Source organism: Nerophis ophidion, linkage group LG08 (genome assembly GCF_033978795.1).
Source record: "Nerophis ophidion isolate RoL-2023_Sa linkage group LG08, RoL_Noph_v1.0, whole genome shotgun sequence".
Lineage (NCBI taxonomy): Eukaryota > Metazoa > Chordata > Actinopteri > Syngnathiformes > Syngnathidae > Nerophis > Nerophis ophidion.
In genome coordinates, this window is record NC_084618.1 from 38,891,527 (window position 1) to 38,915,023 (window position 23,497).

The window sequence follows — 23,497 nt, forward strand, 5'->3', positions numbered from 1 at the left end:
CCCCCACCATCGCAGCCAACTCATCACCAGGTGGTGATCGGTAGAAAGCTCCGCCCCTCTCTTCACCCGAGTGTCCAAAACATGAGGCCGCAAATCCGATGACACAACTACAAAGTCGATCATGGAACTGCGGCCTAGGGTGTCCTGGTGCCAAGTGCACATATGGACACCCTTATGCTTGAACATGGTGTTTGTTATCGACAAACTGTGACGAGCACAAAAGTCCAATAATAAAACACCACTCGGGTTCAGATCCGGGCGGCCATTCTTTCCAATCACGCCTCTCCAGGTTTCACTGTCGCTGCCAACGTGAGCGTTGAAGTCTCCCAGTAGGACAAGGGAATCACCCGGGGGAGCACTTTCCAGTACTCCCTCGAGTGTTCCCAAAAAGGGTGGGTACTCTGAACTGCTGTTTGGTGCATAAGCACAAACAACAGTCAGGACCCGTCCCCCCACCCGAAGGCGGAGGGAGGCTACCCTTTCGTCCACCGGGTTGAACTCCAACGTACAGGCTTTGAGCCGGGGGGAAACAAGAATTGCCACCCCAGCCCGTCGCCTCTCACTGCCGGCAACGCCAGAGTGGAAGAGGGTCCAATCCCTCTCGAGAGAAGTGGTTCCAGAGCCCTTGCTGTGCGTCGAAGTGAGTCCGACTATATCCAGCCGGAATTTCTCGACTTCGCGCACTAGCTCAGGCTCTTTCCCCCCCAGTGACGTGACGTTCCACGTCCCAAGAGCTAGCTTCTGTAGCCGAGGATCGGACCGCCAAGTGCCCTGCCTTCGGCTGTCGCCCAGCTCACAATGCACCCGACCTCTATGGCCCCTGCTATGGGTGGTGAGCCCATTGGAGGGGTGACCCACGTTGCCTCTTCGGGCTGTGCCCGGCCGGGCCCCATGGGAACAGGCCCGGCCACCAGGCGCTCGCCATCGTGCCCCACCTCCGGGCCTGGCTCCAGAGGGGGGCCCCGGTGACCCGCGTCCGGGCGAGGGAAATCTGGGTCCATGGTTTTTCATCTTCATAAAGGTCTTCGAGCTGCTCTTTGTCTGATCCCTCACCTAGAACCTGTTTGCCTTGGGAGACCCTACCAGGGGGCTTTATGCCCCCGGACAACATAGCTCCTAGGATCATTGGGACACGCAAACTCCTCTACCACGATAAGGTTGCAGCTCAGAGAGGAGCTGCAACTCCAATTTTTTCTTTCTTATAAATCTTTGTTAAATGTCCAAGGAAGTGAGGTCGAGGCGAGCAGTAATGTCTCAGCGATGATGAATGTTTAACATTTTTCGAAAATAATTTTCCTTAAGAGTGTATAAATCCACTCCATCCTATTTGAAATATTTTTTTCATGATTGCAAATATATTTTCCTCTGAACCTTTCAAAATATGCCCCAACCTGCATTGATACAGGTGAAAAAACAGTAGCCTAATGGGACTCTAGACCATCGCCTGAAACCCGGAAATGCCTCTAGGTCACGTGATTGCAAACGGGCAATACTAGTTTGCGAGTTTATCAAAGTGTGCTTATCAATCATGGTTTTATGATTATTGTAGTTTGAAACGGTAATGCTAACCATCAAGAGTTATCAAAGTTTATCATTGATATCAATGCTGTAAATTGTTACATCCCTATGATAGACAATTCATTTTTAAAGTGCATTACTGCCACCTACAGGACTGGAGTGGATGTAGTTTGCTATAAAAGAAAGAAAAAAAATGTTTGTGTTTTTTTATCAAAATTGTTTAGTTTTATATAGTACCAGTCAAAAGTTGAGAGACCTTTTTGTATGACAAATTAGAAAGTGTTTTGATTGGTACGGTGCTCCATAAGCATTTCAATTGAGTTAACAGGAAAGCCTCAGTGTATTATTGTTTGTATTCTGCTCACACCCATAGATTATTATTATGGTTGGCACAAAGCTAAGGAAAGTTACCTTGTGCTGGTCGGCCATGTTGCGTCCTGCCCACATCTCCTTGACCATCAGGTTCCAAAGTTCGGTCTCTGTCTTCAAATTGGCCTCGAAGGCCTCCTTCCGGCCCCGGACTCGCAGTTTCAAGCTGGGTATTCGCAGGAGCAGGAATGGAGCTGAGGACACTTTCACTTCCTGTGGAAAAACACATCTTTTCAATACATAATAATAATGACACTGTTGAGTTATTAACAAGTCTACCTCTAAATCTCTGTACTGCGCCACCTCCACATATCCTGGCCGCCCATCTGTCAGCAGGAAGAGCCGGCGCTGCGTCATGGCGATCTTCCCCACGCCGCGGCTCGTCTTGACCGAGGAGGACAGCTTGAAGACACATTCACTGGCTTCAATGTGCTCCAACACTGATGCAGGTAAGCACACCTGAAGAACAAAAAAACAACAACATGAAAACAAGTTTAAAAAAAATTCTTACTTGTTATCGCACACATCGATCTGTACAATAAAGGTTATTTAACATTATGTACTACACACCTCCTGTGCTTCAGCCTCCGTTTCCTTCCAGATGGTGTAGAAAACTCTAAATAAATCTGGTGCTACTTGCTTCTGATGGCCTGGAATAAACACGTAAAGCCACTTTTATTTATTACGAAATAAACTATTGAAATGGATGCCTTAATAAAAAAAATATCACAGCAACGCAAAACATTTGATATCATTAGAATTAATTTTAAGAATTTAGTAGGTTCATTGGTCTAACCCAGTAACCACTGGGTTAGACCAATGAACCTACTAAATTCTATATACCAGTGGTTCTCAACCTTTTTTCAGTGATGTACCCCCTGTGAAAATGTTTTTAATTCAAGTACCCCCTAATCAGAACAAAGCATTTTTGGTTGAAAAAAAGAGATAAAGAAGTAAAATACAGCACTATGTCATCAGTTTAAGGATTTATTAAATTGTATAACAGTGCAATATATTGCTCATTTGTAGTGGTTTTCTTGAACTATTTGGAAAAACAGATATAAAAATAACTAAAAACTTGTTGAAAAATAAACAAGTTATTCAATTATAAATAAAGATTTCTTCAAATAAAAGTAATCATCAACTTAAAGTGCCCTCTTTGGGGATTGTAATAGAGATCCATCTGGATTCATGAACTTAATTCTAAACATTTCTTCACAAAAAAAAAATCTTTAACATCAATACTTATGGAACATGTCCACAAAAAAATCTAGCTGTCAACACTGAATATTGCATTGTTGCATTTCTTTTCACAGTCTATGAACTTACGTTCATATTTTGTTGAAGTATTATTCAATAAAGATATTTATAAAGGATTTTTGTATTGGTGCTGTTTTTTAAAAAAATCTAACGTACCCCTTGGCATACCTTCAAGTACCCCCAGGGGTACGCTTACCCCCATTTGAGAACCACTGGTCTAACCTACCATAACTTAATAAATGCATTTTGGAATAACTAGCTAAATATTGCAGAAGTTATTACAAAATGCACTTGCTGCACTTTTTTAAGTGACATGCAACAATTTGCTGCATTATATAATAAACTATTGAAATGTATTCCTTAATTTAAAAAAATATAAGAGCAACACAATAAATCATATATTTAGAATTTCAACACAACATTTTTGAAAAACAACATGGAATTGGTCATTGATTGAATTAATATTTTTTTATGTTTCATATTTGTATTCTTTTTTTAATTCGCAGTATCATGTTTAGTATAGTATGACCATAACATAAGGGAATGTCTTCTAACATTTTCATGTCAGTAATATTTCATTAATGTAACTTTTGTCTCTAAGATGCAATTACTGGTAATAATCAAATGTGGCTGAATATTACAAAATGTGGCGTTATTACAAATTGATGTGAAAATGAATTTCATTATTACATAAAGTGTTGTTATCAGAATCAGAATCAGACATACTTTATTAATCCCCGAGGGGAAATTAACATTTTCAGCACAATCCCATTCAAGATCAGACAAACATAACAGGGAGACAGAACAGGATCGCTGACGGGTCTGCCAACATCCGGTGCCCCTTACAAAAAAGGTGAGATACAGGTAAACAAGTGGGGGGGAATGGGAGAAAAAAATAAAAGATTACAATAAAATAAAAAAATCGGTCTAAGCCTGGGCCCCTGGAGAGGGTGTCCAAACTGAGGCCAAGGGAAAAAAACAACTCATAGCCATAGTACACATCCCTCTTACATGTGTGTAAGAGGGAAACATCAAACATCACAGAACACAAAGGACATGAAAGACATTAAAGTAGCGGATGATGCAACCAGCCACTTCTACATACAGCTGTGAATAAAAAGTAAAAGAAACATATACACTGTGGTGGCCTCTGCGGTGTTCCACGCCGTCGTCTGCTGGGGTGGAGGGAGCATGGCCAGAGACAGGAGCAGACCCAACAAAGCAACCAAGAGAGTCGACTCCACTCTCGACCGCCAACTAACTCTCGGCCAGTGTCCAGTCCGCATGGATGAGCTAGGATACGTCCAAGGAGACTGAGGTGTCCGATACCTGCTCATTCAGCCAAGACACTGTGAAGCTTGTCCGTCCCGGAGCTCACTGCCAGCTCCGCAGCCCTGTCCCCTCATCCGCACCTCCTCCAGTCTCTCCAAACTGACTCTGGTGTGGCAGAGACCCAGCAACTGGTCTTCATGGCCAAAAGGCTCTCGGGAGGCAGATCCAGAAGTCCACAAAAAAAGCACCGCAGAGGTCACGAAAGTGCCACCCCTTGTCACACAGTCCCAAAGGGTCCCGGACCAAAAGGGAAAAAAAATAAATAAATAAAAAAAATAAATATATATATATATATATATATATATATATATGTATATATATATATATATATGTATATATATATATATGTATATATATATATATGTATATATATATATATATATGTATATATATATATATATATGTATATATATATATATATATGTATATATATATATATATATATATATATATATATATATATATATATATATATATATATATATATATATATATATATATATATATATATATATATATATGTATATATATATATATATATATACACATATACATATATATACATACATATATATAAAAATATACATATACATATATATACACACATATATACATATACATATATGTATATACATACATATACATATATATACAAATATACATATATATATATGTATACATATATATGTATATATATATACATATATATATGTATATATATATATGTATATACATATATATATATATATATATATATATATATAATAACACATGGAAACAAGAGGGAAACACAGCGCTCCTGCCAACAGCAGCCACTACAGCAGCGCCATCTTGGGAAAAGAAAAGAAAAAAAAAAAAAAAGGTATAATGAGGTATAGATGTGATTAAAAAAATGGTTCTTGATGAAAACTGGCTCCCAGCCCTAGTGTTCCGATTCCTGGGAATAATTTGCCAGTTTTGTTATTGATTCCCTTATCGATTCCTGTGGGTCCGCATGACGTCACCATGCACGGCGTCAACGCCGCCATTTATTCACAATAAAAGATAACAACAGGGCAAATTGTAATACTTGCAAGGTGGATATTTACTCCAAGTTTATGCATAAATATTAGTGTACAGAGAATGTAATAACTTCAATTAGTGGCTAGCAACATGCAGCTTTTATCAATATCTATATGCAGTGTTTCCCACAGGTCAGGCATCTATTTGTGGTGGTGTGGTCATGCGGCGGGGGAGGGGGGAGTGGCAGCGGCGGCGGCGATGACCAAGAAGAACGCGCAGTTGGAATATAATTACAACACTTTATGTACATATTTATATAATATTTACATATTTAGATAATATGTAACTAAAAGCTCCATTCACAGACATAGTCCCATTGCTTTTATGAGCGGTCGAGTAAGTCAAAAGCCGAAAAAAATAAATAAATGAATGTGTGGGAAACCCTGTATATGCGCTTTTAAGTGTTGCTCCGTAGCTGCTGGTGTGAAACGCATACGCATTGTTGTTTACAATGAAGTCATTAGCTGACATAATGCTGGCTTTGCAGCATTTTCCTTACCGCTATTATTGGCTCTGACGCTGCGGTATTGTGCAATACACTTATTAGTGCATGAGCATCTGATCAAAGAGAATGTAGGGCCAAATGGGACACAATTAAATACATCTTTGAATAACTACCTGAGTATGTCAACAATGAATTATATGAGGAATTAAATTTGAATTAAATACATAAAATATTTTTTTTCTATTGAATTATTTAATCAATTATTGATTTAATTATTTCATGTTTAAATTATTTAAATAAGTAATGCGTTAATGATTAATTAAGTTTTTAAATAATAATTAAATTATGAAATAAATAATTAATCCAATTATTAAAAAATATTTAAATTGTGAAATCATTTAATAGAAGATTAAATAATTAAATTGTGAAATAAGTGATTAAATGATGAAATAATTAAATAAAACATGAAATAATGAAAGCATTAATTAATAGTTTTTTCTTTTTATTCTTTCATGTACTCATAATCATTATTGAAGTTAAGAATTTCAGAAGTAAATGTATAACTATATTTATACATTCTTTTTGAGCTGAGTCATTCGAACTTCAGCTGGCACTAGACAAATATTGACACGCTCCACATCTCTTTCCTGCTTATCTCTTCTTCTTGCCTTCTTGCTAATCAGTCAAAGGTATGCTGCCCGGTTACTGCACCAATTGCAGCTTTTTTTTTTCTTTGGAACTTGTGTTCTGTAAAGTAAACAATTGAAACAATCACCTGAAGTAAGCCTGATATTATATAATTGACTGTTTTCATCATGCGTGATCATCAAGGCATCCACAGGACCCACATAAAGACCCCCTATCTTCAAGAATTTGGGCAAATAATTAACCTGAAGTAGAAATGTTTGGCAAAATGAGTCTGCAGTGAGCCTGAAAGGCCTTAAGAGTTTTTAGGAGAAGATATTTTATGTACTTACCAACAGTGAGCGCATCAAAAAGCCTATGAATGGTCCCCTGGTCTTTTACAATCCCCGACTCCTGCACGCATTTCACAAACTCGTCCAGCTGCATGTATTTTTTCGGCAGCTGGAAGCGTTTTATGGCACCTTCCTCCAGCCCTTTGCCATGCCGCTCCAGCTCCCGCTCCTGGTCCCGCTTGACTCGGCTGATGAGGCGCTTCAGTTCTGGTCGTCTGTCAGCCTGTGATGTGCAGTCACAAAAATGAGTGATTAACATTTTTATCAAAAGACGCTACTTTATAAAGGCAATTTGGATATGTAGTGAAACCTTGATTTACAAATGTAATCAGTTCTTGGACAGGGTTAGTGATCAGACAATGTTGTACATTGAAGCAAATTTCTCCATCAGAAACTATTTTAAACATGAATAATGCATTTCAGTCTCAACAAAAGTGTATATTTTAGTAAAAGTTTGTACACTTTCAGTACAATATAAAGTGTTATACAATACTGTACAGTATATTAAACAAACATAACAAGGAGATGATGGACTCATTTTCTATTTAGAAACAAAGTCAAAACAACTACTAGCTGAACAGTTCTCATTTTCTGCCGCCCTGCTGACCCGCACACAGACCGTCACTAGCAGTGTTTGGAAAATTACATTTAAAAGTAATTAATTATATTTATTCAATACTTTTCCAAAAATGTAATAAAGTAATTTAATTAGTAATGGAAAGGCTCTTTAACAAATGTATTTAATTGCTACGGGAAATAAATAATTGCCTTACTTAAATAAAATATTTGGCATATGCAGTTAAAAGACGTTTCATGAAAACAAGGTGTGAGTGCGTGCCTTTAAAAGGTGGTGACAGTTGCCAAATGACGTGTAACATCAGCGAAATAATCCATCCATCCATCCATCTATTCGCTACTGCTTGTCCCTAATAAAGTAAAGTAAAGTATTCTTCATCCACATGTTATAAATTATCAAAACATTTATCTTAACATAATGGCCTAATTCTTATACTGAAATAAACCTATAGGACTGGTTAGTGCGTCTGCCTCACAATACGAAGGTCCTGCAGTCCTGGGTTCAAATCCAGGCTCGGGATCTTTCTGTGTGGAGTTTGCATGTTCTCCCCGTGAATGCGTGGGTTCCCTCCGGGTACTCCGGCTTCCTCCCACTTCCAAAGACATGCACCTGGGGATAGGTTGATTGGCAACACTAAATTGGTCCTAGTGTGTAAATGTGAGTGTGAATGTTGTCTGTCTATCTGTGTTGGCTCTGCGATGAGGTGGCGACTTGTCCAGGGTGTACCCCGCCTTCCGCCCGATTGTAGCTGAGATAGGCGCCAGCGCCCCCCGCGACCCCAAAAGGGAATAAGCGGTAGAAAATGGATGGATGGACTTCACACACAATAGTTGATGTTTACAAAACATAGTAGTCTTATGACTAAAACAAAAACATTATTCTCAAACTAGTTTATCATCAGGTCAGCTGCATCATGCCTCAAAGATTCTGCATTCTACAGTCATTCTCATAGACAAACGTAACAACACTGTCTACACTCTAGACTAGGGTTGTCCCGATACCGAAAATTTGGTACCGGTACCAGTACCAAAAAGTATATAGACTCTTTTCCAAATAAAGGGAACTACAAAAAAGTGTAAATTTTGGCTTTATTTTAACAGAAAATCTTACAATACAATAAACATACCGTACTGTATGTTTCCTATTGCACTCAAAGAACAATTTTAGAAGGTTAAAATATAAATGAAAGGGCATTAAACACATTGTGTTTTTCTTGAGGCACTCAAAAAACAATTAACAATTTTCCATATTACAAATAGTCTGCCATAATCAAGGATTAGGTTAGAATATAATAAAAAAAAGCTTTATATACATTATATTAAATGATTCATGATTTATGGTTGGCAATCCTGGTATGTGCTTTAAGAAAAATACAATTATTAGTAAGTACTGAAAACAAAACTATGGATAAATGTACCCAGATAAGCCATGTAGCAGGTAAAACACACATTCGTTAAAGATAAAACACAAATTGTAGCAATCTGTTATCAAATTCAGTCATTTTATTTGCACTAGTTGACGTTAGATGGGGGCAGTCTTAACACCGCTAATATTTGGCATCAAGCCAAGCAGCTGTGTGTGCGTCGTCGTATCTACTGTACTTATTTTGTATCTACATGTGCACAACATAGGAGCCGTTAACTTATGAGAGTAGCGTACAGTATGTGTGTTTGTGAGAATGTCAACGTGTTGACTGAGTGATGTCAGTGAGTGAGTGGGCGAGTACAGAGAGAGAGGAGCGCAAGCACTGCGCAGTAAAGTGATGGATGGGTTCGGTTGTGTCCAGCAAAACTAACCCTCGTTTTTTGCCATTCTTCCCCACCACGATGTTATTGCTTGTATGCACTGTGTGAGCGTTTTGACACACTCAACATCACGCGCCTCGGCTCCTGAAATCACGGCCACTTAGATGAAAGAACAGTACCGGTACTTTTCAAAGGCAGTATAGTACCGATTCCAATCAATTAGTATCCCGGTACCGGTATACCGAACAACCCTACTCTAGACATAGTAATATTTTTTTCCAAGTTGTGTTTTACTGTACCAACTAACAAGGAGTCATCGGTTACCCCTGTTCTTCTAAATTATATTAATTTCATTGTGTTCTCTGACTAGTAAGCATAGATGGATAGATAGATAGATAGATAGATAGATAGATAGATAGATAGATAGATAGATATATAGATAGATAGATAGATAGATAGATAGTAATTTATTGATTCCTTCAGGAGACTTCCTTCAGGAAAATTAAAATTGCAGCAGCAGTGTACAGAGTTGAGATCAATTTAAAAAGTAAAAAGTGGATGATGGGGGTTTAAATGGAAACAAAATAGAAAAATATTACGATAACAATAAAAAAAAAGCAAAAATGGGAATAAAAATATAACAGTAAAATAAGAATATAACAAGAGAAACTAGGCATGCGGACACTTTCAGCGTGAGGAAGTCCACATTGACACAAATAATAGTAGCCTACATGTATGTTTTCCTCACCATTTAAACAGGAATACCAACTGATAGCTCTTTTCGGCGAAGCAGCTCATTTTGACAGAACACCCGAAGCAGCAAAAACAGCTTTACAGTAAACTTTAACTTACACTTGAGATAATGTCCCAATCGATGTCTCACCTGCTGATAGCATCATAAAAAATACAATTTTTCTTCTTCACTTTATTCCAGGGATTCACATATTATGATGTAGATAGAGCATGTTAAATCCACACTTTTTATTTTGGCGCTGCCGCCGTCTGTGATACTTTCAGCTGTCTCATCTCAGAAGGAAAAGCATCTGATTGGCCCACCTTTGTCGCTTACTCTCACACGCTCTCATATTGTACGCTATTAAAGAACTGTGATTGGATATATTTCAAAATTTGTCCTACCCATTTACAAAAAAAAAATGGATGGATGGATTTTGTTTCTGGCAAGTTTTAGTCTCGTTTTTAATTCGCCGACAGAGTTTTACTGCGGGGTGAAGTTTAGGGGTAGTTAGTTATTGATTCCCTCAGGAAAATTAAAATGTGGTGTGTGTGTCTGTTTGCGCGCGTGAACGAGCGGAGCCTGACACAAGTGAAGTAAAGAAAAAAGGGAAGATGATATCATACAAGTGTTGTGGCATGTACCTTTTTGAGCAGATATCTCTGTTATTGCGGGTAATTTTGTCAACTTGTCAAACATACATTTTGTGGGTACTGGTATAACAAAATGTACTTTCTCAACTTCAAACATTTTGATTTGAGGGGCAAGAGATTTATTTGAGGGGGTTCTGCCCCTCTTGCCCCAGTTGTAATGTACGTTAAAATATTATTTAGATTCTGAGTTACTAGTAAAAGTTATTATATACTGCCATTATTCTGGATAATGGTCACTAGCCTTGTGGTGCACCCAGTTTAAAATAACAAAACTTCTTAACTTTTACAACCGGGTTGGTACAATGATTACAAATAAAAAAGTATCGGTTAAATGTTCTTTGCATGCAGCAGAAGAAAGAGGAGTAAGGGATAAGTCAGTGTTGACAATTCTATAGATAATTTCTGAACGTTTCAAACCACATATTACTTGCCATTGCTTTCTTTGGACGCATATTGAGCTAAGAAAGTACAAAAAAAAAAAAGCTTGAAAAATGTTGTAAAAAACACTTATAAAGCACACACAAAGTAGCAATTAGCACAATAGCTAATGACACAACTGCTCTGCTGACTGAATGAGCACTGGAGAGTGATCAGCCAACAATAGATGTGCTGCTGGGCACAAAGTGGCTGCACTGCAAGGTTCGTATACCAAAGCATATTTTCATTCGGTCTGTGGATATTTTGTACAATGAGGTGGTTTGTAAATCAAGATTACACTGAACTGCAGCCTCCTAAGGCCAGTAGCACTCTTGCACCACCATTATTTTCACTTATGTTGCCAGCTACACAATGGCTGTTGAGTCACATTCAGAGGATAGTAAATACAGCAGTACAGTACAGTATATACTGTACTGCTAAATAAGCTGTAAAATGACTACTCTTAACTCATAATCTTTACAGTACAAAACAGCATCCATGCACACCAACCTGCAAACGTTCAGCTTCTGGAAGAGCGTCCACCAGCGACTTAACCATCTGTAATGGAAAGATGTCCGAGTCGGTCTTATAAAGACTCTGGAAGTCTTCCAATGCGTCCAAGCGTTTGTTTGACACCGTGTTTACCAAAGCCCGAAGGTAGTGATACCTGGACAGAGAGCATGCATCAAGCATGCATTTAGGTAAATAACTGATTGTTTCAATACCTGGCCAGGAGAGCAGATTCATCAGGAGGCGTGGCGCTGATAGCCCTGCCCAGGCTTGCCACCATTTCCGAATAATAGTTCTGGACGTAATGATACGCCAAAGGAGGGGGGAACTCTGGCAGGCGGAAAACCTTCACTGCTTTTTGAGGAAATTTCAACCCTAGAATTTGGAGGGGGGAAATAGTTGACTTTAAGTAAAAATCAAAATGATGCAGTCGACGCACCAATGTCAGGGGTCATCTTCCTTAGCGAGGCCGGCCTCACTGGGCTGATCGTCGCCATGGTTTCATGGGCCGACTGGTCCAGGTTGGGCATGCTGGCTCCCAGGCGCTTGCTCAGCCTGTTGTCTGGGCTGGTGTAGCTGCTGTAGCCGTTCTTCGTCAGCTCGGACATGGGGGGACGCCGAGGCGAATCTGTCACTGCCCGGTTCCTGCAGGTACAGTTTGCTATTTTTAACATGACACTGAAGCATTTGCATGTTACATTCATTTACATGTCATATTGCTTATATTCTTCCTACACTAAACTAATATTGTCCAAAATATGAAACTAAAATGAGGTTTTACACAAATGTCCTGCTGTTTCAGAAGCTTTAGTCACTCTACATACAGTGTGTAATTGTATCCCCCCTCATTATTTGTTACGTGCTGATGACATTGCAGCATTACCTGTGCGCGAGGTTACGCGTGTTCTGCTCCATGCGGCTGAAGCTGTCCTGTTTCCTGTTTAGCCTGTCCCTCAAGAATGAGTGGAAGATGTGAGTTTCTAAAACCTTCAGGGCAGAGAAATAAAAAGGGGCGGGGGGGGGGACAGATGAGGTAGAGGTTGGACATGGTGCTTTTTAGGTGTTCACATTTTATGTTCGTGTGATATATGCATACCTTTTTGTAAAAGAGCTGGTCTGATGGCTCCCTAGTTCTTAAGAACTCCTCACTGTTAAACACTCTGTGCTCATGGTTTAAAAAGTCCTGGACACCCCTAATGCAAGACAGTTTAATTATTTGTATATATTATCAATGACATATTTTTTTTACATGCACCTGTATATTTTTGAGATTTGCACAAAATAAGACACAATGTGTAACCACAGTTTTACATAAACATCCATAGGGAAAAATGAATAAACAGCAAACACTGTACCAGTACATACACATTTTAAGATCCCATTTAAGCACAGAAAACTTGCACATATCTAAAAATGTTCACTGCTTTTTTTTGCACGCTACATCAAAATACGGTAATGCTAATTGATTCTGGGCATGACTTTGGTAAATGAATGCCCGTAAAGTAGGAAGTTTCCTTATAAATCGACTACTTTCAGAGCTAGAGCATGAAAAACTTGTTTACAACCTTATAAATGTTGTTTTTTTTAACATTATGAAAGACCTCTTGATATTAAACAAAACAGTCAGTATGGTAATGCTGCCTGAAGCTGAGCCAATCCACAATATGGAGACCTCAAAGTGGTCTGGTATTTATATAGTGATCAATACTTCTGTAGTATTGTTATATTTAGTTAATTTAGTATTTTTTTATCATAGAAAATGCTTAATTTAGGCAAAAAAATAAATTAATATGCTTTAAAAAAAATCGACGATGAAATGAAGCCGCTAACTTTGAATCCCTATGTGCCAGAGGACAAAAAAAATGAAAAACATATGTTCTTGTTTTACATAAAGATTGTGAATGATTCCAAAAAAAGTGCAGTTCCCCTTTAAGTAGCAGGGCCACTTATTGGATAAGCCTCAGGCAGTATTACTATTTTAGAATAAGAGAGTGTAAAGGTGATTAAGGGGTGTTTTTTTCATGTCTAGCAGTGTCTTATAATGTTGAAAAACTTATTTACTCCAGATTTTTTTATGCACTAGGTATGAAAATCCTTTATTTCTAATTAATGATTACTACTTGGCAGAAATCGATTTATCGCGGTCATGTCTGGAACTAATTGACAGCTATTAACAAGGGACGACTGTATATATAAAATACAAATAATCCACCTGTGTCCATTAAAATGCATCACAGCGGTGGTAAAAAGTATTCATTGTGTTTTTGGAAAGTCCACTGTATACATGCCTGAAGATGTTGACCACCAGCTCCAAAAATATGTTTTGTATTTGCTTGTTGAGCCGTCGCTGCCAGTCTCGCCGTTGACATCGCAAGACATTAGCATCCGTGCCAGATCCCAAGTGGCACAGCTCCAAGTCGTAGTGAAACTGGAGTGATTCAGCTCTGAACAACCACAAACAGGCATTTTAAAATCCCTTTCAACTCCTAACAAAAGAGATGCCCAAACGCTGGGTTACCTTGAAATAAAACACTCAGCTGCAGAAACAGGAATTGTGGGTAGGTCGATGACTTCAGCCAAGGATGACTGAATAAAGCCATCGTCAATATTGATCAGAATGAGGTCCTCTGTCTCCTGGATTCAACGATTCAGACAAAACACACCAGGCTGAAATGCTACATGGAAAACGCTGGTAAAAGATCGTCTCTATGGCAGAAACACTTAGCTGTTTTAAAAGGTTGAATGCAAAAGCAATAGTCAAAAATATCAATCATCAAACATCTTTTAATATGAAGGCGGGCTGCTGTTGCTAGAGATCTACAACAAAAATGCTAGTGTAAAATCGTCTATATGGCAGGTTTTTTTTTTGTGCTATTTTTTGGAATCTACTGAAACACACTAGTCAAGTATCCTCTTTATGCCCAGAGACTGCAATTTTTAAAGGATCCACTGCAAAAACACCAGTCATTCAAAAAGGAGGGCTGCTGTTTTAAGAATCTATTACAAAAATGCCAGCATAAAATCATCCACATGGCAGGTTTTTGCTATTTTTTGGAATTTATTGGAAAAAAATATTCAAAGATCCTCTATATACCCAGACATTGCTGTTTTTAAGGATCTAATGCAAAAACACTAGTGTAGATTTTCTTAATGGCAGTTTTTTTGCTGTTGTTTTTAATCTAGGTACAAACCCCGTTTCCATATGAGTTGGGAAATTGTGTTGGATGTAAATATAAACAGTATACAATGATTTGATGTTCAAACTCCTAAACTTTTTTTTTTTTTGCACATAATAAATAACATAGAATTTCATGGCTGCAACACATGCCAAAGTAGTTGGGAAAGGGCATGGTCACCACTTTGTTACATCACTTTCTCTTTCAACAACACTCAATAAACGTTTGGGAACTGAGGAAACTAATTGTTCAAGCTTTGAAAGTGAAATTATTTCCCATTGTTGTTTTATGTATAGCTTCAGTCATTCAACAGTCCGGAGTCTCCTCTGTCATATTTTCCGCTTCATAATGCGCTGCACATTTTCGATGAGAGACAGGTCTGGACGGCAGGCGGGCCAGGAAAGTACCCGCACTCTTTTTTTACGAAGCCGCGCTGTTGTACACTTGTTTTGCTGAAACAAGAAGGGGCGTCCATGATAACGTTGCTTGGATGACAACATATGTTGCTCCAAAACCTGTATGGACCTTTCAGCATTAATGGTGCCTTCACATATGTGTATGTTACCCATGCCTTGGGCACTAATACACCCCCATACCATCACAGATGCTGGCTTTTGAACCTTGCGCCTATAACAATCCGGATGGTTATTTTCCTCTTTGTTCTGGAGGACACCACGTCCTCTGTTTCCAAATATAATTTGAAATGTGGACTCGTCAGACAACAGAACACCTTCCCACTTTGCATCAATCCATCTTAGGTGATCTCAGGCCCAGCCAAGCCTGCGGCGTTTCAGGATATTGTTGATAAATGGGTTTGGCTTTGCATAGTAGAGTTTTAACTTGCACTTACAGATGTAGCAACCAATTGTAGTTAATGACAGTGGTTTTATGAAGTGTTCCTGGGCCCATGTGGTGATATCCTTTACACACTGATGCCGGTTTTTGATGCAGTACCACCTCAGGGATCAAAAGTCTGTAATATCATCGCTTACGTGCAGTGATTTCTCCAGATTCTCTGAACTTTTTGATGATTTTACGGACCGTAGATAGTAAATTCCCTAAATTCCTTGCAATAGCTCGTTGATAAATGTTGTTCTAAAACTATTCAACAATTTACTTACCACCCTCACCCCATCCTTGTTTGTGAATTACTTAGCATTTCATGTAAGCTGCTTTTATACCCAATCATGGCACCCAACGTTTCCCAATTAGCCTGCACACCTGTGGGATGTTCCATATAAGTCTTTGATGAGCATTCCTCAACTTTATCAGTATTAATTGCCACCTTTCCCAACTTCTTTGTCACGTATTGCTAGCATCAAATTCCAAAGTTAATGATTATTTGCAAAAAAAAGAATGTTTATCAGTTTGAACATCAAAAATGTTGTCTTTGTAGCACAGGGGCGCTCACACTTTTTCTGCAGGCGAGCTACTTTTCAATTGACCAAGTCGAGGAGATCTACCTCATTCCTATTTATAATTTTTATTTATTTATTTATGAAAGAGACATTTTTGTTAACAAGTTAATGGTGTTTAATGATAATACAAGCATGTTTAACACACATAGACTCCTTTCTTTCATGAAGACAAGAATATAAGTTGGTGTATTTGATTCTGATGACTTGCATTCATTGGAATTAGACAGTGGTGCTGATCACGTCCGCATTTTCAAATGGAGGGGAAAAAAAAGTCCTCCTTTCTGTCCAATACCACATGAAAGTGGTTGGATTTGGCATCTCATTTGTCCAACTTGCATACTCGTTTTTAAACACTTTGTTATGAGAGTAGCATATGTGTGTGGCCCTTTAATGTCTGGCAGCAGGTGAGTGACGTCAGTGACTGTGCGGGTGGGCAAGCAAGTGAGAAAGCGGTCGCTGAGGGAGGGGGAGAAATACATTGGCATCAAACTCCGTAGCTTGCTAGCTTGTGCACGCTAGCTTTCTGAGACTCTTATTTTGTTAGCACAGGCAGGATGAAACAGATCTTTTATGGTGAAGACAGGAACTGTGTAGTCGGTCTTTAGAGTTTTGACAGTAGGTACGGAGTCTCTAGAAATAAAATGTGTTTCTCTGCGTCCGCCCTGTTAGTGATTTTTTTCTTAAATATGAGCTCGCAGCAGCCAGCGTCATCTCACAAGATTCTCGGGTGCCGAGAATGTCAAACAACTGACGAAAGTGAAGTCTTGGTATGATTGATGATTGCTCATTTTTATGTATATTTTTTAATGCCTGGCTTGAGATCGACTGACACACCCTCCGAGATCGACCAGTCGATCGCGATCGACGTAATGGGCACCCCTGTTGTAGCATATTCAACTGAATATGGGTTGAAAATGATTTGCAAATCATTGTATTCCGTTTATATTTACATCTAACACAATTTCCCAACTCATATGGAAACGGGGTTTATAAAATATTAATCAGGGATCCTCTTTAAACCCAGAGACTGCTATTTTCAATGACCCACTGGAAACACACATCAAATATCTTCAAAGGAGGCCTGCTGTTTTTAATGATCGACCACAAGAAAATTATCAACAAACCCCGTTTCCACTTGAGTTGGGAAATTGTGTTAGATGTAAATATAAACGGAATATAATGATGTGCAAATCCTTTTCAACCCATATTCAATTGAATGCACTACAAAGACAAGATATTTGATGTTCAAACTCATAAACTTTATTTTTTTTTTTTGTGCAAATAATAATTAACTTAGAATTTCATGGCTGCAACACGTGCCAACGCAGTTGGGAAAGGGCATGTTCACCACTGTGTTACATCACCTTTTCTTTTAACAGCACTCAATAAACATTTGGGAACTGAGGAAACTAATTGTTGAAGCTTTGGAAGTGGAATTCTTTCCCATTCTTGTTTTATGTAGAGCTTCAGTCATTCAACAGTCTCCGCTGTCATATTTTACGCTTTATAATGCGCCACACATTTTCGATGGGAGACAGGTCTGGACTGCAGGCGGGCCAGGAAAGTACTTGCACTCTTTTACTACGAAGCCACACTGTTGTAACACGTGGCTTGGCATTGTCTTGCTGAAATAAACAGGGGCGTCCATTAAAAAGATGATGCTTAGATGGCAGCATATGTCATTCCAAAAACTGTATGTACCTTTCAGCATTAATGGTGCCTGCACAGATGTGTAAGTTACCCATGCCTTGGGCACTAATGCACCTCCATACCATCACAGATGCTGGCTTTTGAACTTTGCGTCGATAACAGTCTGGATGGTTCGCTTCCCCTTTGGTCCAGATGACACAATGTCGAATATTTCCAAAAACAATTTGAAATGTGGACTCGTCAGACCACAAAACATTTTTTCACTTTGCATCAGTCCATCTTAGATGATCTCGGGCCCAGAGAAGCCGGCGGCATTTCTGGATGTTGTTGATAAATGGCTTTAGTGACAGTGGTTTTCTGAGGTGTTCCTGAGCCCATCTGGTGATATCCTTTAGAGATTGATGTCGGTTTTTGATACGAGGCCGTCTGAGGGATCGAAGGTCACTTTCATTCAATGTTGGTTTCCGGCCATGCCGCTTACGTGGAGTGATTTCTCCAGATTCTCTGAACCTTTTGATGATATTATGAACCGTAGATGTTGAAATCTCTAAATTTCTTGCAATTGCACTTTGAGAAACGTTGTTCTTAACTGTTTGACTATTTGCTCACGCAGTTGTGGTCAAAGGGGTGTACCTCGCCCCATCCTTTCTTGTGAAAGACTGAGCATTTTTTGGGAAGCTGTTTTTATACCCAATCATGGCACCCACCTGTTACCCATTAGCCTGCACACCTGTGGGATGTTACAAATAAGTGTTTGATGAGCATTCCTCAACTTGATCAGTATTTTCTGCCACATTTCCCAACTTCTTTGTCATGTGTTGCTGGCATCAAATTCAAAAGTTAATGATTATTTTCATCCCCCAAAATTTTTTTATCGGTAAGAACAGTGGTCCCCAACCACCGGGCCGTGGCCCGATTGGTACCGGGCCGCAGTAGAATTTTGTATTAATTTTTATCTAAAAAAAAAAAAAAAAAAAAAAAAAAAATATATATATATATATATATATATATATATATATATATAAATAAATATATATATATTTTTTTATTTGTTTTATTAAATCAACATAAAAAACACAATATACACTTACAATTAGTGCACCAACCACAAAAACCTCCCTTTTTCATGACAAAAACGTCCCTTTTTCATGACAAAAAAAATGTATAAATCCATAATTAAATAAAAAAAGGACCTAGTGCAAAAACACTTGTCTGTTGGATCTTATATATGAAGGAGCCCAACTGGTTTTCAACAAACTTCGACAAAAAAATGTCTGCGCAAAATCACCTATACGGCTGGAGTTTTTGTGGTTATTTGGAATCCAGTAAAAAAAATCTAAAATACTCTTTTATACTGAAACACTAATATTTTCAAGAAGCTTCAACTAAAATGCTAGTGCAAGCTTATCTATACAGCAGGGATCTTTCTCTATTTTGTAATCTAGTGAAAAAACACATGTAAAAATTGTTCTTTATACTCCGACACTGCTGTCTTTAAGAAACTACGGAACTGCAAAACACTAGTTAAAGACATTTTTCATACCAGGAGTCCTCTGCTCTTTTTGGGAACCTACTGCAAAAACACTTGCTGGTTAGAGCTTATGTATGAAGGACACAGCTGTTTTTAATACACGTCTACAAAAAATGCTTATGCAAGATCACCTACACAGCAGTTTTCGCTGTTTTTTTGGAATCCAGTTAAAAAAAAAAGGAAAAATTATCTTTATACCTCAACCTTCTTGTTTCTTAAGAATCGTCTACAAAAATGCTAGTGCAAGCTCACCTATATAGCAGGGTTTTTTCTTTTTTTTGGAATTCAGTGAAAAAACTCTTGTCAAAAATTTCTCTTTATACCTCGACCTTGCTGTTTTTAGGAATCCTCTTCAAAAATGCTAATGTAAGATCAGTTATATAGCAGGGGTTTTTCTCCTCTTTTTTGGAATCTAGTAAAACAATTGCTCTTTACACTCCAACACGGCTGTTTTTAATCCATTCATCCATTTTCTACCGCTAATTTCCTTTGGGGTCGCGGGGTGCGCTGGTGCCTATCTCAGCTACAATCGGGCGGAAGGTGGTGTACACCCTGGACAAGTCGCCATCTCATCGCAGGGCCAACACAGATAAACAGACAACATTCACACTCACATTCACACACTAGGGCCAATTTAGCGTTGCCCATCAACCTATCCCCAGGTGCATGTCTTTGGAAGTGGGAGGAAGCTGGAGTACCCAGAGGGAACCCACGCATTTACGGGGAGGACATGCAAACTCCACACAGAAAGATCCCGAGCCCGGAATTGAGGCAGACGCACTAACCCCTCTCCCACCGTGAAGCCCGCTGTGTTTAATATTCTTCTAAAAAGTGTGAGTGTAAGATTTTCTGTATGGAAGAAGTTTTTTGTCATTTTTTTTTTTTTAGATTTTATCAATGGAAAACACAGCAAGAAATGTATGTACTCACTGCAGCCACCTCTTCAAAATGACTAATGTGGCAGCCCATCAGGAAGGCGGTTGGCGCCATTAGGAAGTCCAGCATTCCTCGAGCCAGTACAGGAACATAGGGCTGCTGCCAAGTAAGAGGCTGCAAAGGACAGGAAAAGGCGGTCTACAGAGATAGGAGAAAGAGGCGCAAAGATGGTGGGCAATACCGACCTGCAGATAGAGCAGGAGACACTCTGCAACCAGGGTGAGTTTGGCCCAATCACACGAGAAGAGGACCAGCCGCTGTTCATGGAGGAGGCAGGACAAGATCTAAAAGAAGAAAGGTTGTGTTTAAACAGCACAATAACATAAGTTCTACGTAAACAAACAGCGGCCATGTTTGTGAACTTTTCCCAGGGGCGTTTTGCCATCTTTAGCGTAATTGAGTCAAATGTCTTGGAGTGTTTCAGCAATGTGTTACCTGCAGGAGTGTTGCATGAGAGAAACAGAGGAAAGGCAGGTGCAGGTTGATGTCAATAATGGGACCGTCCTGGTCCTCTCTGGATGGAAGGACCACTAGCAGGGGGCGAAGGCTAAAGGACTGACAAACACACACACACAAACATGACTAAGTTTGAGTGAAAAGAGTATAACATGATATCATTAAAAGCTTTCTGACCATGTGGAGCTGTCCAGAAGGGGGTATAGGAACCAAGGACAACTTGGCAGAAAACTCTTTCATTGTCTCTTCAAAGTCAATATGTCTCGCAGGGCGCAACTGGACAAGCAGACTGAAAAAAACAAGACAAAAAAATGCATCAGTGTGTCAAAAATGTACATTTGTTATGGAGTATCTTTTTTTATCTGACAGCCTGTGGGCCAAGTGCAACCCCTGGCAAAAAATATAGAATCACCAGACTTGGAGGATTTTCATTCAGTTGTTTAGTTTTGTAGAAAAGAGTCGATAACAAACATGACACACACCTATAGTCATTTCAAATGGCAACTTTCTAGCTTTAAGAAATACTAAAAGATATCAAAGAATACATTTTCGTAGTCAGTCAGAATGAAAACATTATGGAATCACTCAATTCCGAGGAATTAATTATGGAATCCCCTGTCAAATTTACTTTCTCAAGCTAACACCTGCAAGAAACTAAATCTGTTCATTGGTCTGCAGTTAAAAAGAGAGACCAATTGGAGAGTTTGGAAAGCTGTTGCATCAGGTGGATTGACATGTATCATGGCACCAACACGAAAGATGTCAATTGAAACAAAGGAGGGTGTTATCAAACTTCTTCAAAAAGGTAAATCATCACGCAATATTGCAAAAAATGTTGTTCACAGTCAGCAGTGCCTAAAATATGGACAAAGTACAAATAACATGGGAAGGTTGTAAAAGGCAAGCATACTGGTAGACCAAGGAAAACACCAAAACGTCAGGACAGAAAACTTAAAGCATTACAGAAAAAATACAGAAAACGTACAGCAAAACGCATTTAGAACAGACTGGAGTCACCGTCTGTGACAGAACTATAAGAATGAAGTAAATTGGATTTAAATGCAGAAAAGCTAAACGAAAGCTATCAGTATTGGCACAGCTCGAGCGCATGCCGCTCTGCTGGGCGTGTGCCTCTCCAGCTGGGGCCACGCCTCTGCGCAGCTGAGCTCATTCAGAAATCAACACACCACACGTTGATGAGACTCCACGGTTCATAAGCAAGCACGCCTTCCTTCTCAGTGCTGGAATGTAGCTATCTGTATCACACAGTAAGCTTATAAACGTATCTAGCTCCTTCTTGATGACCGTTTTTGCTCTCTGTGTCCACCCACCTCCGTGCTCATTGTGCTGATTCCAATTCCCTCATCCTGCAGTGTTCGTCACAACCTGTGTCTTGTCTACCCGGACCTCCTCTGGATCTCTTACTGCCCTGCCGGATCTCGACCCCTCGCCTGCTTACGGACTCTGACGCCTCTCACCTCCCCACCAAGCCAGCCTTTCCCCCTTTGAACTTCCGCACGCTTCTCAACATACACCTTCAACACCTGATGGTAACACTCTCATTGTAAACGCCTCACATAGTCTTGCACCCAACTTGTTATTCAATTAAACACTCTTCGCTATATCTACAATAAATACACCAACGGCTAAATATCATTACTACTTAAGTGCCGTCTTCTTCTCCCCTGAAACTTTACAAGTAACACAAACAAAAAAAAACAAGGTCCCAATGGGCTAAAGAAACGCAATCATGGACTATAGATGACTGGATGAAAGTCATATTCAGTGATGTATCGCAAATCTGCATTGGACAATATTGATGATGGAACTTTTGTTTCGTGCTGTTCCAATGAGATTAATGAAGACGACTGCCTGAAGAAAACATGCTCACTTCCACCGTCATTGATGATATGGGACTGCATGTCAGTTAATGGCATTGGAGACATGGCTATAATTACAGCTTTAATAAACACACAAGTTTACATTGACATTCTGGACACTTTTCTTATACCATCAATCGAAAGGATGTCTGGGGATGATGATAATGCAGCTTGCCATAAAGCAAAAACTGTCAAATCTTTCCTTGAAGTAGAATGTATAAGGACAATCAATGTCAAAGCCTGAAAATGGTCAGGATCTCAATCCAATTAAAAATCTGTGGGGGAAGTTTAAGAAAAGTGTCCATGACAAGACTCCAAACTGCAAAGCTGATTTGACAACAGCAATCAAAAGTTGTCGCAAGATTGATGCAGAGTACTGGTTGTCACTTGTTAAATCCTAACCTTACAGACTGCAAGCTGTTATAAAAACCGGAGGTGTTCAACAAAGTACTAGTGGTGTGTTGGAGTGTTTTATTTGTATGTTTGTTTTCCTGATTCCATTATTTTTTTCACTCTGCTTTAAAAATTAAACTGTTACTGACTATCACAAAGTAAGTTCTTGATTTCTCTCAGTGCTTCTACATGAAAGAAACTTACCATTTGAAAGGACTATAGTTTTGTGTCATGTGTGTTATCTATTTTCTACCAAATTAAACAACTGAATAAACAACCTATAAGACTACTGATACCAATATTTCAAGTGCTGTACAACCCCGAGATGACTACCAAAGCAGCCTACAAGCTCAGACCATACATTTTTGCAACGGATTCCTAAAAACAGTACCAAAGATATGTCAGTCAGAACAGTGTCGCCAGAAAATATTTGTGTCTCAGTTGTGGTCTGTATGGCCG

General features: G+C 39.1%; 1 protein-coding gene across 2 annotated transcripts in view; it reads right to left on the reverse strand.

Moving 5' to 3' along the window:
- Positions 1 to 23,497, reverse strand: part of dennd3a (DENN/MADD domain containing 3a) — a 48,144-nt gene that overhangs the window by 16,366 nt on the left and 8,281 nt on the right. For both annotated transcript variants that reach the window (XM_061908559.1, XM_061908560.1), the window contains exons 7-21: positions 20,943 to 21,054; positions 20,745 to 20,864; positions 20,495 to 20,593; positions 20,304 to 20,423; positions 14,117 to 14,232; positions 13,887 to 14,042; positions 12,695 to 12,791; positions 12,482 to 12,585; positions 12,038 to 12,243; positions 11,814 to 11,973; positions 11,599 to 11,755; positions 6,964 to 7,186; positions 2,458 to 2,537; positions 2,167 to 2,346; positions 1,930 to 2,100 (exon numbers count right to left, since the gene is read on the reverse strand). In XM_061908559.1, the coding sequence (XP_061764543.1) occupies positions 1,930 to 2,100; positions 2,167 to 2,346; positions 2,458 to 2,537; positions 6,964 to 7,186; positions 11,599 to 11,755; positions 11,814 to 11,973; positions 12,038 to 12,243; positions 12,482 to 12,585; positions 12,695 to 12,791; positions 13,887 to 14,042; positions 14,117 to 14,232; positions 20,304 to 20,423; positions 20,495 to 20,593; positions 20,745 to 20,864; positions 20,943 to 21,054 (2,101 nt within the window). The remainder of the gene's footprint in view (positions 1 to 1,929; positions 2,101 to 2,166; positions 2,347 to 2,457; positions 2,538 to 6,963; positions 7,187 to 11,598; positions 11,756 to 11,813; positions 11,974 to 12,037; positions 12,244 to 12,481; positions 12,586 to 12,694; positions 12,792 to 13,886; positions 14,043 to 14,116; positions 14,233 to 20,303; positions 20,424 to 20,494; positions 20,594 to 20,744; positions 20,865 to 20,942; positions 21,055 to 23,497) is intronic.